This window comes from Suillus plorans (assembly GCF_016647745.1).
Source record: "Suillus plorans strain S12 chromosome Unknown HD556scaffold_1, whole genome shotgun sequence".
NCBI classification, from domain to species: Eukaryota; Fungi; Basidiomycota; class Agaricomycetes; order Boletales; family Suillaceae; genus Suillus; species Suillus plorans.
The window spans coordinates 721,057-733,751 of record NW_024537385.1 but is presented as its reverse complement, the minus strand read 5'-3'; the positions used below and the strand labels follow the sequence as shown (position 1 = coordinate 733,751).

Sequence of the window (12,695 nt, the reverse complement as noted above, 5' to 3'; positions counted from 1 at the left end):
GTTACATCGACTCCTCAATTAACGTCGTATGTTGTCCCCTCTGAGATAGCCATCGCCATTACAATTTCTAATCACACCGTTGAACTGAACTAGTACTACTTCCTTAACTTCACCTATTCTGACTCCCATTTCGTATCGCATTCTATCGTCAACCTCTGTTGTGAGATTGATGTAAGTATCTCCTTCTCTTATCACCTTTCTCGCTCTCTGACCCGACTGACAGTCCCTGGCGAGCTTCTAGCAATGGCCGAAGGAACTTGGGAGAAGCTGTCCCAGGTCGCTGTCCTGGGTGCTGAATATGACTCCCCTGAACGCCAGCCTCATCCAAAATGTTTGAAAGAGACCCGAGTGAAGCTTCTCGAATTGATCTACGGATTGTTGGACAAGCGAGAGACGAGCCAGATCATTTGGCTGCATGGCACGGCAGGCGTCGGGAAGTCTGCCGTGGCGTTCACTGTGGCCGAGAGGATGAAAGGTCTGAAAATGACAGAGAGGACGAAAATCGAAACAAGGCTCGCGGGAACATTCTTTTTCGCGCGCAAGCACACGAAACGCACCACGACCGGTCATTTCTTTGCGACCCTTGCTTACCAGCTTGCGAGCAATTTTCCTAGCGTCAAGAGCGACGTGAACAAAGCTATCCACGAGAATCCTGCGGTTCTAGACTCCAGCAAATCTCTTCGCGACCAGATGATGGCGTTATTTCGCCGACCCCTCGGGCACCTGCAATCCAGTCTGCGCGAGTGTCCGCCTCCGGTGTTTGTTGTCGATGCCCTCGATGAATGCCAACCTGAAACGCCTGAAATGGTTGCTGATCTGATCTCCCTCCTCGGGGAAGCTCTTCGTGATCCTGAACTTCCCGTGTTCCACATTCTGCTCACCAGTCGCTTTGAAGAACACATCGGTAAAGCCATTCAAAAAGAAGAGATGCGCACGCTGGTGCATGAGATACCGGTGAATACTTTTGGGGAGGGCGTTGCTGGCACCATTTCATTAGACGGCGAAGATGTGGACAATGACATCTGTACATTCTTCCAGCATTCCTTCACGGAGTTGCGAAATAGCCATCCTGATTTCCCTCAGCCCACTGCGGATAATCTTATGCGGCTGGCGAACCGAGCTGGCAGACGTTTCATCGTGGCATCTACAATGATGAAGTTCGTCGATGACGGATACAATGACCCCCGGGATCGCCTTGAACTCATGCTCGATCTAACCGCCAAACTGCTACCTGGGACAGAAGTGTACGAGCTGTACAACCGCATCCTCTCCACCTGTTCAAACCCCAATCGGGCATACCAACACTTGTCCATTGTTGCTGCCCTCGCAGACCCTCTGCCAATCTCACAGATTTCGAAGCTCCTTGGTCCTGGTCAAGGCAACGATGTCGCGATCACACTGAAACAGTTACGTTCTTTCATGGATATCCCCATTGACAGCAGCCATCCCGTGAATATCTACCACTCGTCCATTCGGGATTATGCTTCAGACTTCTCAAACTGCGGCCTCCATGGATTACAGCCCATCCCACCACATTCCCTGCTCGCTTATTCGTCTTTCCGTTTGATGGTTCGAGACATTCCAGAACACACTGCTCTCATGGATGCGCTCTTAGAATTGAAGTCGCAGAATCAGGCTATGCAACTCCATGACCCCCGAAACTTGCAACAATCGTTAGCCTTCATCGTTGAGCCACCAGAGCCGCTGCAAGTTCTCATGGGCCTGTTATGGCATTGGGGAGCTCGCGGGTCGGGTTTGCGGTCCTGGCTAGGGACTTGGGACGGACGTGCGTGGCTGCGGACCCAATGTGGGGAAGACTATTTGCAGACACAAAAGGGGGAAGACTGGCTGCAGACCCGGGACGGGGGGGATTGGCTGCAGACCCACACAGGAAGTACTTGGTTGCGGACCAAGAGGGGGCGAGGGTGGCTGCAGAGTAGGCCAGGGTGGCTATGGACTCAAAGGCAGCGACAAGTCAATGGAGACCCTAGTGAGTACGCGCCGGAGACTTATAGCGGAAATGCCTTGCTGGAGACCATCAGCGGGCAACGCTGGCTGGAGACAGAGACTGGGCGAGAATGGTTGCCGACCCACGAAGGGGGAGAGTGGCTGCAGACCAAGACTGGAGGAGAGTGGCTGCAGAGCCGACGCGGGGAAGAGTGGCTTCAGACTTCAACTGGACGAGTGTGGCTGCAACAGACTCCGAGTGGCCAAGAATGGCTGCAGACTCAGAGGGGACGAGAGTGGCTGCAGAGCACGCCTGGACGAGAATGGCTGGAGAGAAATGCACGAGAGTGGCTTGACACCGAGAGCGGACAACGATGGCTGGATGTGGATGAGGGGCAAGAGTGGCTGGACACCGAGAGCGGGCGACAATGGCTGCACACCAAGTGTGGGCGAGAGTGGTCACAAACTCAGAGTGCGAGGGAGTGGCTGGCAACACCGAGCGGGAGGGAGTGGCTGACAAAACCGAGCGGGAGGGAGTGGCTGGAGACACCTAACGGGAGGGAGTGGCTGGAGACATCGAACGGGAGGGAGTGGCTTCAGACACCGAACGGGAGGGAGTGGCTGCGGACACCGAGGGCGTGGCTGGAGACACCGAACGGGAGGGAGTGGCTGCAGACACCGAACGGGAGGGAGTGGCTGCAGACATGGAACGGGAGGGAGTGGTTGCAGACACCGAACGGGAGGGAGTGGCTGCCGACACCGAACGGGAGGGAGTGGCTGGAGACACCGAACGGGAGGGCGTGGCTGGAGACATCGAACGGGAGGCAGTGGCTGCAGACATCGAACGGGAGGGCGTGGCTGGAGACACCGAACGGGAGGGAGTGGCTGGAGACACTGAACGTGATGGAGTGGCTGCAGACATGGAACGGGAGGGAGTGGCTGGAGACACCGAACGGGATGGAGTGGCTGGAGACACCGACCGCGAGGGAGTGGCTGGAGACACCGAGCGGGATAGAGTGGCTGCAAACATCAAGCGCGAGGGAGTGGCTGCAGACCCTAACTAAACTGCAAAATCCAATCGGACATGCATGGCTACACACCTTCCACGGGCGAGAGTGGCTCCTGACCCAGAGTGGGAGAGAGTGGTTACTGATCCAGAGCGCGCAAGAGTGGCTCCTGAGCCCAGGAGGGCGAGAATGGCTGCACAATACTCCGGGCGGACAAGAGTGGCTGCGCACCCCAGGTGGGCTGCGGACTGAACATGGCCAAGAATGGCTACAGACGAAGAATGGACAAGAGTGGCTGCTGACCCTGAGCGGGCGAGAGTGGCTGCAGATCATGGGCGGACGAGAGTGGCTGCAGACAGAGAGAGGACGAGAGTGGCTACAGACCCCCCGTGGTCAAGCATGGCAGTTGACCCCTGCGGCGTCCGTCTGGGTGACAATGGAAGACTTCTCGAGCACGTTGGAAGCAATCCGCGAGTACGCAATCACCCCACGATTGCCTTTCTCACCAGCTTTTCAAGCAATCCAGGAGTTTAAGAGCTTACCAGATTTCTTGATGTTTCCGGTGTTCCTGGTATTAAGGCCCCAGGATCACTCCACTTCCGCATCCCTACAAGATTGTCCAGACATCGAGGTTATCCACGCTATGACTGCGTTCACAATTTTTGCAAACGAAGCACGGGATCGAAGTCGATCATCTTCTGACGCCTTGAAGTACGCATGTCAAAACTGGGTCTTCCATCTCTCGCGAGCTCTTAGTATAACGGACGACAGGCTCAACTGTGCATTCAAGGTCTTCTGGGATCGCCACCTCCTCTCCTGGCTTGAAAGGCAGTGGTGTTTGAAGGGATTGCAGTCCTGCCTCCCTATGTTATTCGAAGGAGAGAAACTTGCACAGGTGTGTTCTCGATGATTTTGGTGAATTCAGCACCTGACCTGCGCACGAAGGAACGTCTCATTGAAGCTACAGGGTCATCTCAGTCCCGGGTCTGAAACTGTTGATTTTATGCACCGGATATCATGCTGTCTTGTCATCTCGCGTTGATATTTTTCTTTCCCGTCGCTTGAGTATTTTCAGATCCTTGTTATCTCGCATTGATATTCTTATTTCACATCGCCTATGTAGAATTTGAAATGTTAAATATTGAATGCTGGTGTTCCCAGTTGCAAAATTCTATCCCGAACTTGTGTTAAATGACATGAAAAGACGTTGACGAAACTCTCCGTATACCTAGTTTGCTGACTCCTATCTTCGCTACACGCGGTAGTTGAGCAGAGTGACAGAATGATCGCTCGCTCAATGACGTGATCAAACTGCTCATTGACTGGTGGTTATTGTAAGGACTTATAGAGTTACCCTTCGAAGTACTACTTATGGGGCGAGATTAGCTACGCACAGGCATGGACCGCTGACTATTACGGGAGACTAAGACTAAGCATGTCACGGAATGGGTACACAAATATTTACGGTCTTCAAACAATGGGATCTAGGTCCTCGACGTTGAGAACAGGTCTCTTGTTTCGCACGTGAAATAATTTCTTCTCTGCAATGATTCCCTTATAAGCCATCTGGAACTTAGCGTGCATGTCCGTCGTGCTGCCAGGAACTTTCTGAATGAATTCCCCGACCTCTAAAACCGTGCGTTTGAGAGCGTCGATGTCCCGGGTACGATGATCTGGTGAGGAAGGCTCTAGCTTACTGCGCAATTGCATGCCTTTTTTGAGGAGCAATCTGTAAACAAGACTCCACATCAATCATTGCATGACGCTGGGTAAGTTTTGACTGACGTGATCTCGCTTCTCTGCCTGCCCAACTCCTCAAGCTTCTCATGAGACTCGGTTTTGAAAAGGTCTTTCGTCTTTATTTTGGCAGCGTGAGTTAGCGCAATGCCTTGTTCCAGGCACGCCAGAAGGTGGGGCAATGGTCCGAGGAAAAGAAGACGGTAATAACTTGGACGCCATTTAGAGGACCGCGTCTCCTTGAGGCATGTCGTGAATATCGCACGGAGTCCTGCATCTACAGCAGAGCCTGAACGTCGCCAAACATGATAGCGATATACATACTGAATCATGCGAGCTGCCAAGACTTGCTCTTCCGATGGCCCGTTGGAGCGAAGGGACTCGTCTGGCACAGGGTCAAGGGATGTGAGGGATGTGACTGTCTCATCCATATCTTCCATGTCATCAGTGGCCTCAGAATCAACAATCACTGAAACTTCTTTCTCCTTTACTTCCTCTCTATCCGCCTCCTGGGGCACCGGATTTAAGTTCTCCTTCTGGGCCGGACGAATCTCTACACCATCTTTGGGACGCTGTATGTGAGGCACGAAGGCAGCTGCCTCCGCCCTCAGCATAGACTGTGCAGCAACCATATGTGAAGAAAGAAGATAGGGAATGTCGCTAGCCTTTTCGTAAAACAGTTGTCGCACCAACGAAGTTTGAGTAGATTGCCTCGTCTTGTGAACAAGTTTGACAAGACCGCTCGAACCCTTGTTGGTATCGAAATCGAGAACAGCTCGCAGGTAGCCATCCAAGCGAGGCATTCCTCTGCCGGGCAAAAGCGCCATATGCTCAACAACGTCGTTCACGAGTTTTTGATAGTATGCAGGGCGCTGAGGTTCATTGCTTGCGTGCAGATGAAGCACGATCGTATTCACTTTGCGCTTGATCATAGGGTATCGTGTGTTGTGAGCGACTGTTACAATAAATTAAAAGTTGTTGGATGACGAACAGCTGGAGCAGACGCACCAAGGCAGAGTGTTCTGCAGCTGTGGATGTGTAGAGATGAATGGCTCATTATTATATAGGCGGTTAACTGGACTTACAGCCGGAAGATGAAAATATTGCGAAGTAACGGTGTGATATTGGTAATATGGGCAAGCCACAAAGAACCTGCTGATTCGTGAGCATTAAACATGGTCTGCGGAGCGTGCAAAAGTTCTACCCATAACACCACCTACGCGCAATCTCCGTATTAGATTCCCTATCGCACCCAAGAGCAAGCTTATTGACTCCGGTTCGACGTCTTTTTTCACAGAAAACTTATGGGGGAAGATCAACCAGTGGGATGGAAGAACAGCACCATGCAGTGGAAGTTCGTCCAGGATGGGATCCATTCTGTGATTTATAACGAAAGAGGAAAGGATATCCTCAATGCAGTCGCATAGAACGGATAGATTGATACGTAAACCGTTGTCGAGGACATGCCTGAGGAATTTTGAGCGTGTGCATACAAATACAAGGCGTAAACTCACCGTAGAAACAGAATTCCCGATGATATACTGCTGGGAGTAGCTCCTTGGTAAGAATTGAACATGTCCACCACCAGGTAGCGATTATCTAGCTGTCGGAGGAGCTCGGTAAATGTATTTTTGGCGACACGCGTTGCCTGAGCAATGTAGGTGGGAGCATCATTCCGGTCGAAAGCGAAACCAAGACTGGTGATTCTCATTAAGGTCGTCAGAAATTGGGGGCTCTTGGATGGGTTCAATCTATAGAAAGATTCGCGAATCCAGTTCTTCACCACTCTCAAACCAACTAAACCATGTGGAATGAGGGTCAGGTCGAGGTCCGCAAAGGAACCTTGAATGAACAAAGGAGGAGCCAGCGCCTCGTAAAGGTGTTCGAGCCAGTCTCTCATGCTAATAACAGTATCAGCGTATATTTCAGCCAGACAATACACTGGACGCACCTTTCCCATTGTTTCGTACTAGGATGCGCGGAGTACAAGAGTTGCAAGATAAGAATAAGCTGTATGTGGATTGCAACGTGGGCGTTATACTGCACGTGGTCCATATTCGATATCGCAACGTGGTTCTGGGGGCATTGCTGTCTTTGACACGTCCCGGAGACAATAAATGGCAAGCATTGCAAAAAGACTGGAGCATCGCAACACATTTTATCGAGTTCTAAAACCTTGTCCTTCAAGACAGTTCGAATGGACAGATGGATCAATTCTGTCGCGTTTCTACGAGAGACCTTATATCCGGATTGATGCATCGAGACCAGACGGTGGTTCCGAGGAGTTTTTGTTACGTTGTCGTGCAGGAACGTTCCACTCGGTATGAGAAACTCGTCGCCCGATAGCGGTACAATTGATAATAGTCTTTGTACATCGCATTCGCGGCGCCCTAAGGGGTCATGCATGGTCGAAGTTTGATACAGTAGTCGCGCATAGGTATGAAATGTTTCAAGAAAGCTTGTCATTTCATGCAGTTGGAAAGGACGAATGTCTGTCAATCGAGTGAAAAAGTGATCCAGACAAAGGAGAGCGGCAGTGTGGTGATCGTGTTCCTGGAAGGTAAGGGCAAGTTTCTTCAACGACTCATGATCTTCTCGCAAGATGCCCTGAAACATCAAAATCTACATACAGATCAATTCGGTCGGTACATTTCAACAATGTGTGGTACATACCAAATGACAAGTTATGGGCTCCAGTTTCTTCATTTGCAGCTGATCAGCGAGGGTCATAGCTTGCCGGACTGAGTCGTCAACAGTGGCGGCTTTTGGGGTGATCCCGAATGAACATTTGCGCCACATGAATTCCAAAAGAGTGTCAGCGGCACGAGCAGCTGAATCAATGTGTCTGTTGTCCTTGAGGAACGCTTGTACTGCTTCAATGAGGCGGTTCTCTGATAGGTGTATCTCCGCGACCTCATAGTACATCGAGTGAGACTCCAGAAGGGAAGCACGGGCACAGTCCAAGTCGTATTCTTCCAAAAACTCGAGTTCCTCATCAAACGAAGAAGAGAATAGTGGCACAGGGGCTCTACACAATTACCGTTCAACCAAATCATAGTAAGTTTGTGGTCACTTACTGATCGTTGCTTCTGCTGCAGTAATGAAGCCGACACACCATCCACAACTCTGTTGCAGTCTTCTCAGGGATCACGGCGCGGTGCTCAGTAAGGACATGCAGCGTCCTGTCAAATGATCCAGCCTTGCGATAGCTCTTTGCAGCTAACTCAAACTCTTCAGCCTTGAGATAGCTATCAGCAGCTTTGAGGTCTTGTCCTCCTCGGATGTAGCAATACGCCGAGGTGCGGTAATATTGACGTCTCTCGTTGCCCGTAGCAGCTGCAGCACATTCAACAAAGGCATCTGCTGCCGCAGTAAAAGCCCTTTGTTGAACATTAAGCAAGGCCACTCCTACAGTGGAACGCGCTGCCCTCCGTAGTAGATAAGCTTTGCAAACCTTCACTTCGCGATGCAGGTTAGCACGCTCGAAGCAATGGATAGCCTGTGAGTAGTGCTGGTGGAAGAACATCGAGCGCCCGGTGAATGCCCACTCTTCCGGAGTAGAAGAGGCAGCTAGAGGAGGAACATCTGTGCTTCGGGCACAGGTGCGGATCAGATTTTGAGACTCCCAGAAAATCTGAGAATAGAGGATCATCAAACCAAGTAGCGCACAAGATGCGGGTGGTAACGCACGCGCATAGCATCAGATTTGTCAGATGTATCAAGGATCCATACGTTCTTCTTTGCACGGGTAATTCCTACGTAGAGGAGTTTCAACTAATAAAAGTAAGTGATATGTTTTCCTCGATTGATGGGCGATGTACTTGCCTCACTACATATTGCAGCGTACCGAGTCTCGTCACGATAAAAATCAGGCGCATATCCTTGACCCTGCACCCCGTTGAGAACTACCCGCCAGCGTGAGGCATCTACGGCGGAATCTCCGAAAAAGTTGTACAACAGAACCTGGCGGCAGTAAGTCATCCGTCAAATAGTCAACGTCAGCTTTCTCACATCGTCGAACTCAAGGCCTTTACTGTCGTAGAGTGTCCTGAGCAGACGCGAACTTAAAAAACCATGGAGCACCGATACTTGTGAGACGACTCACATTATCATTCCAATATCTCCTACTTTGTCTTGTACAGCCTTGACCGCTGCTTCGTTCCGCACAAGTATGCCTATAAAATAACTTTTCAGAACATAGCGGAACCTTTAGCAGAGACCGTTTACACTGGCGGGCTCCAAGCCCTAAATTACTAGCACTGCGAGAATCTCAGCAGGGGAATGACGATGATTATGGCAATGTACTTACCTCTCCCCGACCAAAAACCGTTTGAAGTGAGCGTCATTATCCAAGTGCGTGAAAAATACTGGCTTCACTCCATCAACTGCCCCCTTCTCAGGTTGAAGGTGATCAATTGCGTTTGGCCAAAACTTCGTGATGAGCTCGATGACAGAGTGAGCACAGTTCACGATGCCATTGTGTGATCTGTAGTTAACACCCAACTGGAACATCGTTGGTTGATGCACAGGAGCTCCAGTGGGGGTTACCGAGCTACTGTTGCGCTGTAGGAAGATATCAAGTCACACTTTGGGATACAATCACTGGTTGCTAACCTCCATACGATAGATAAATGCTTTCAGATCGTTGAATCTGAAGGAACTTCCAGCAGAGATCGTTTGCGCAGTATCACCAGCCCAGAAAAGACCATTTGAATGCCTACACAGTCGCCTCAAAACTAGAACAAAAAAGTCATTCATGCTCTCGTATTGAAGAAGGGGAAAATGACTTACCCAGCGCATCGATTAGAAGATTGTCTTGCGCCTCATCGACATACCTGGTATAGTCGATCAGGATCTAGAATTAGCCGGACGAGAGAAAACATACATATGATCAACCTGTTGACCAGGAAATTTTTGATTTCGCAAGGCCTTGAGTATCGCATGCGTACTGTGTGGAATCAATTGTGGGGTCCAACGAGTCTGAGCAAAACGGCCCGCACCGATCCGCTACGTCAAAGTGGCGTTTCTGCTTCTTGAATTTCATGTAGATCTCGAATATATCATAGAGAGTGTGTCTCTGGTATGCAAAGACTGGATTGGAACGCCAGGGAAGACAAAGGTAACTTGGACGGTCGAGGAATCCATCCGGAAAATTCAACGCCTGCTCGGAACCTTTGATGATACCTACGAGGAAGCTCAGGAACTGCTTGGTTGGATACGGGTTTAGACTTGCCCATAAACTCGCCGAAAACCAACCATGGATCTGGTAGGACGCGTGAGTGCATCATCTGATAGAAAGGAAGCAGTATTACCAAGGTTCTTGGTCAGACCCTGCGGAAAATGCGGCCAATATTGCTTTTCGAATACATCATAGGTGACAAACGAGTCATGCGCTTCTGCATCATTAGTGTCGAAGAACAGCTCAGCGCTATGCCTCGTCTCTGGATCGTCCATGTTGAAGATATCAGCTGCGATCATCCTTGCTAGCTACACAAAATGAGGTTTAAGACGATCTGTGAAATACATGATGACATACTCGGTCAAAAGTCACGAATAAAGGAAAGTGTTTGTCCTCAAGTTCGCTGTATCTCGCTGGTACATTCATCTGCGACTCGGGAGCATCGTCAGGATCAATAAGATCGTCCTCCATGCTTTGTGCCTTAAGTTTCGCAATTTCGGGCAGCGTATAGCCTGACATTGACAGGGACTCGAGAAGCTGTTTGAAGTATTCTTCTACTTTTGTCGCCAGCATTCTAGATTTGGTGACAAAGATTTGACGTGGCTTGGGCATGTTATTGGCACCCAGTTCCCAGGCTCGCTGAATCCAAAGAATCTTGAACAGCATTGTCGTCGTTTTTCTGGTGGCCCATGAAATAGATAAGTGAGCGATGTCGAACACAAGGTACTTACCCTGTGCCACTGCGACCTAACACATAGCATGACGTAGCGCATTCGACAACCTTTTGTTCTTGAAGACTGAAGCAATGTCGATCACTAAACTCATTTCAATGCATGGGGACATACGAGAGCATGAAGACGTGGTGTACATCGTGGTTTGCGATGAGACCTTTTGCAAGAATGAGACGATGTGGACGACCAAGTACAAGGTTACTCACTGTGCAAAAATGCCTGAGGGCACAGTATCAACTCATTCTACATCAAAAAAAAACATACAGATAAACGTACTTGCGAGAATGTGACATATTTCTCCAGGCTAGAAAATTGTCAATCATCATTCATCAAAGTGCAAAATATTCATTCATACACAAGCAAAGAGTGAAGCTGCACAATAGATCAATCGCTATTCTACCAAAAGATGCAAACACTCAACGTGCTCCATGTCCTCAGCACCAAGATCCAGTGGGCTTGCCGGAATTTCTGGTTGGGGTTCCGTCGGCGGGAATGAGGCCGGCAGGATAACATCGTTAGTAGGTTTGGTACGAAATATGCATCTGATAAAGCAATTACTCAGTAGGTTGTATAATAGCTGACAGGTATGCTCAACCGTCTGCGATATTCCGCACCCCTGCGTGCGAGATGGTTCCCCAAGGCATTCCATATTCTGCCGAGCTCAGAGTGTCTGTATATCCCATATACTTTGATGACTGGTATTCGTGTGAGCGATGATGAAGAGTGATGTCTATTCGTGATGCATGATGGCGCACCTTGTCTCTCAGACTATCAAGAACCGGTCTCAGCATGCACTGGTCTTGGATGCAAGAATCACATACCTCCCCACCCTGTTCAGGGACGCAATCGATCTGGTACTATTACAAAAATAGGTTATTTCCTGCCCAGAGGTTCTAAGAAATGATGTCTACCACCAGTCGTAAGTCTTTGGTCATCTTGGCTTCGAAGACAGGAATGCCTGCATCCGGCCCATTGAGTCTCTTGTAATTGTCAGTTGAGAATTGACCATGCGAGAGATGTCTGTGGTGATTATAAGATCGGCAATATAAAGGTCATCAAAAGACAGACTTGATCTTCTTGTAGATAATCTTGAATATTTTTTGGTCCGCTCGGCGATGTTCGCGTAGATGTTTATATGCCTCAGTGGATATGAGGATTTGCCACTCGCCGAACCCGTCCGCATTGTCGAAGAAGAGAGCAGCCTTCATGGGCTGTACCATTGGATACGCACTTTCTTCTGTTGGGCTCTCGGCGTCTTCGGGGAACGAAACTTCAGGCGCAACATCTTTGGCAGACTCTTCCACATTTGGGAAGAGCAAGGCTTTGATGTCGCCCACTAATTCCGTCCTCCGCAGAAGCGAGAGGTAAAACTTGAGGGAGCTATCAGGAACGTCGAGAAGTACATCATGAGAATACACACCGAGAGGATTTTCTTCAGTTCTTCAAGTATGTCGAAGGACAATGATGTGGCCGCCCCACTCGTGGGAGGCACAGTCATGCCAAGTTTGATGAAGAGTGATGCATCGATAGTTACACGAGCATTCTGGCAATCACGCTTGCGCATGACTTGAGACGTTTTGACAACTCTATCGTCAGATTCGGCGCTCGTAAGCGACTGTACATCAGCGAATTTCATAGCGCTCAATGCACAAAGCACGGGGTGTGCGCCCTCAACGAAGGCCCGGTAGCGACCGATATCCTTCGCAACTTCCCTTGACAAAGACTCGATTGGCAGGGCGAGAGCGTAAACGGACACATTGTCCAGCATCTTGCATGCAAGGGACGACCGGTACTCTTGAGCATCTGTGGGAAAGTCATCCACTATTTGTGACACCATTTCTGCAGAGCGATCCCAAACTATTCAGGAAGTTAGTTGATGGCATGGAAAAGAAGTCTGCGAGATACCAGAGACGATGTATGCAAAAACACGAGGGTGAGAGAGTAGATGCTCAATTGCAGGTTGTAATCCGCTGTGACCTCCTAAAGCGTCTAAGTAACACAAGGCGGCTCTGAGGCCTGTTTCGTGAGCCAATCGATTGGTTGAAAACAGTTCCGACATGGGCAGTGTGGAGGAAAAAGTAAAACACAGAATGT

The 12,695-nt window shown here is 49.7% G+C and overlaps 3 protein-coding genes across 3 annotated transcripts; 1 reads left to right on the top strand and 2 right to left on the bottom strand.

Moving 5' to 3' along the window:
• Nucleotides 1-243: 243 nt before the first annotated feature.
• HD556DRAFT_1223498 (uncharacterized protein) lies at nucleotides 244-1,569 on the top strand (the record flags this gene model as incomplete). The annotated part of the gene is made up of 1 exon (XM_041296890.1): nucleotides 244-1,569. A coding segment is annotated over one exon (1,326 nt), but the record flags the coding sequence as incomplete, so codon positions are not given.
• A 1,133-nt stretch (nucleotides 1,570-2,702) lies between these two features.
• HD556DRAFT_1317001 (uncharacterized protein) lies at nucleotides 2,703-3,665 on the bottom strand (the record flags this gene model as incomplete). The annotated part of the gene is made up of 1 exon (XM_041301172.1): nucleotides 2,703-3,665. A coding segment is annotated over exon 1 (504 nt), but the record flags the coding sequence as incomplete, so codon positions are not given.
• Nucleotides 3,666-4,424: 759 nt separating this feature from the next.
• HD556DRAFT_1452746 (uncharacterized protein) lies at nucleotides 4,425-12,660 on the bottom strand (the record flags this gene model as incomplete). Its single annotated transcript, XM_041308078.1, has 33 exons — nucleotides 4,425-4,683; nucleotides 4,740-5,646; nucleotides 5,700-5,719; nucleotides 5,777-5,843; nucleotides 5,896-6,158; nucleotides 6,206-6,592; nucleotides 6,643-7,313; nucleotides 7,365-7,719; nucleotides 7,769-8,325; nucleotides 8,382-8,446; nucleotides 8,513-8,654; nucleotides 8,820-8,866; nucleotides 8,919-8,950; nucleotides 9,001-9,254; nucleotides 9,306-9,427; nucleotides 9,483-9,526; nucleotides 9,577-9,639; nucleotides 9,692-9,894; nucleotides 9,948-10,178; nucleotides 10,228-10,549; nucleotides 10,602-10,651; nucleotides 10,716-10,758; nucleotides 10,808-10,820; nucleotides 10,878-10,905; nucleotides 10,957-10,973; nucleotides 11,016-11,143; nucleotides 11,197-11,296; nucleotides 11,357-11,369; nucleotides 11,423-11,458; nucleotides 11,513-11,621; nucleotides 11,670-11,971; nucleotides 12,022-12,458; nucleotides 12,507-12,660. 33 exons carry the CDS (start codon nucleotides 12,658-12,660, stop codon nucleotides 4,425-4,427), a joined length of 6,441 nt encoding a protein of 2,146 aa, XP_041167627.1.
• Between the last annotated feature and the right edge of the window lie 35 nt (nucleotides 12,661-12,695).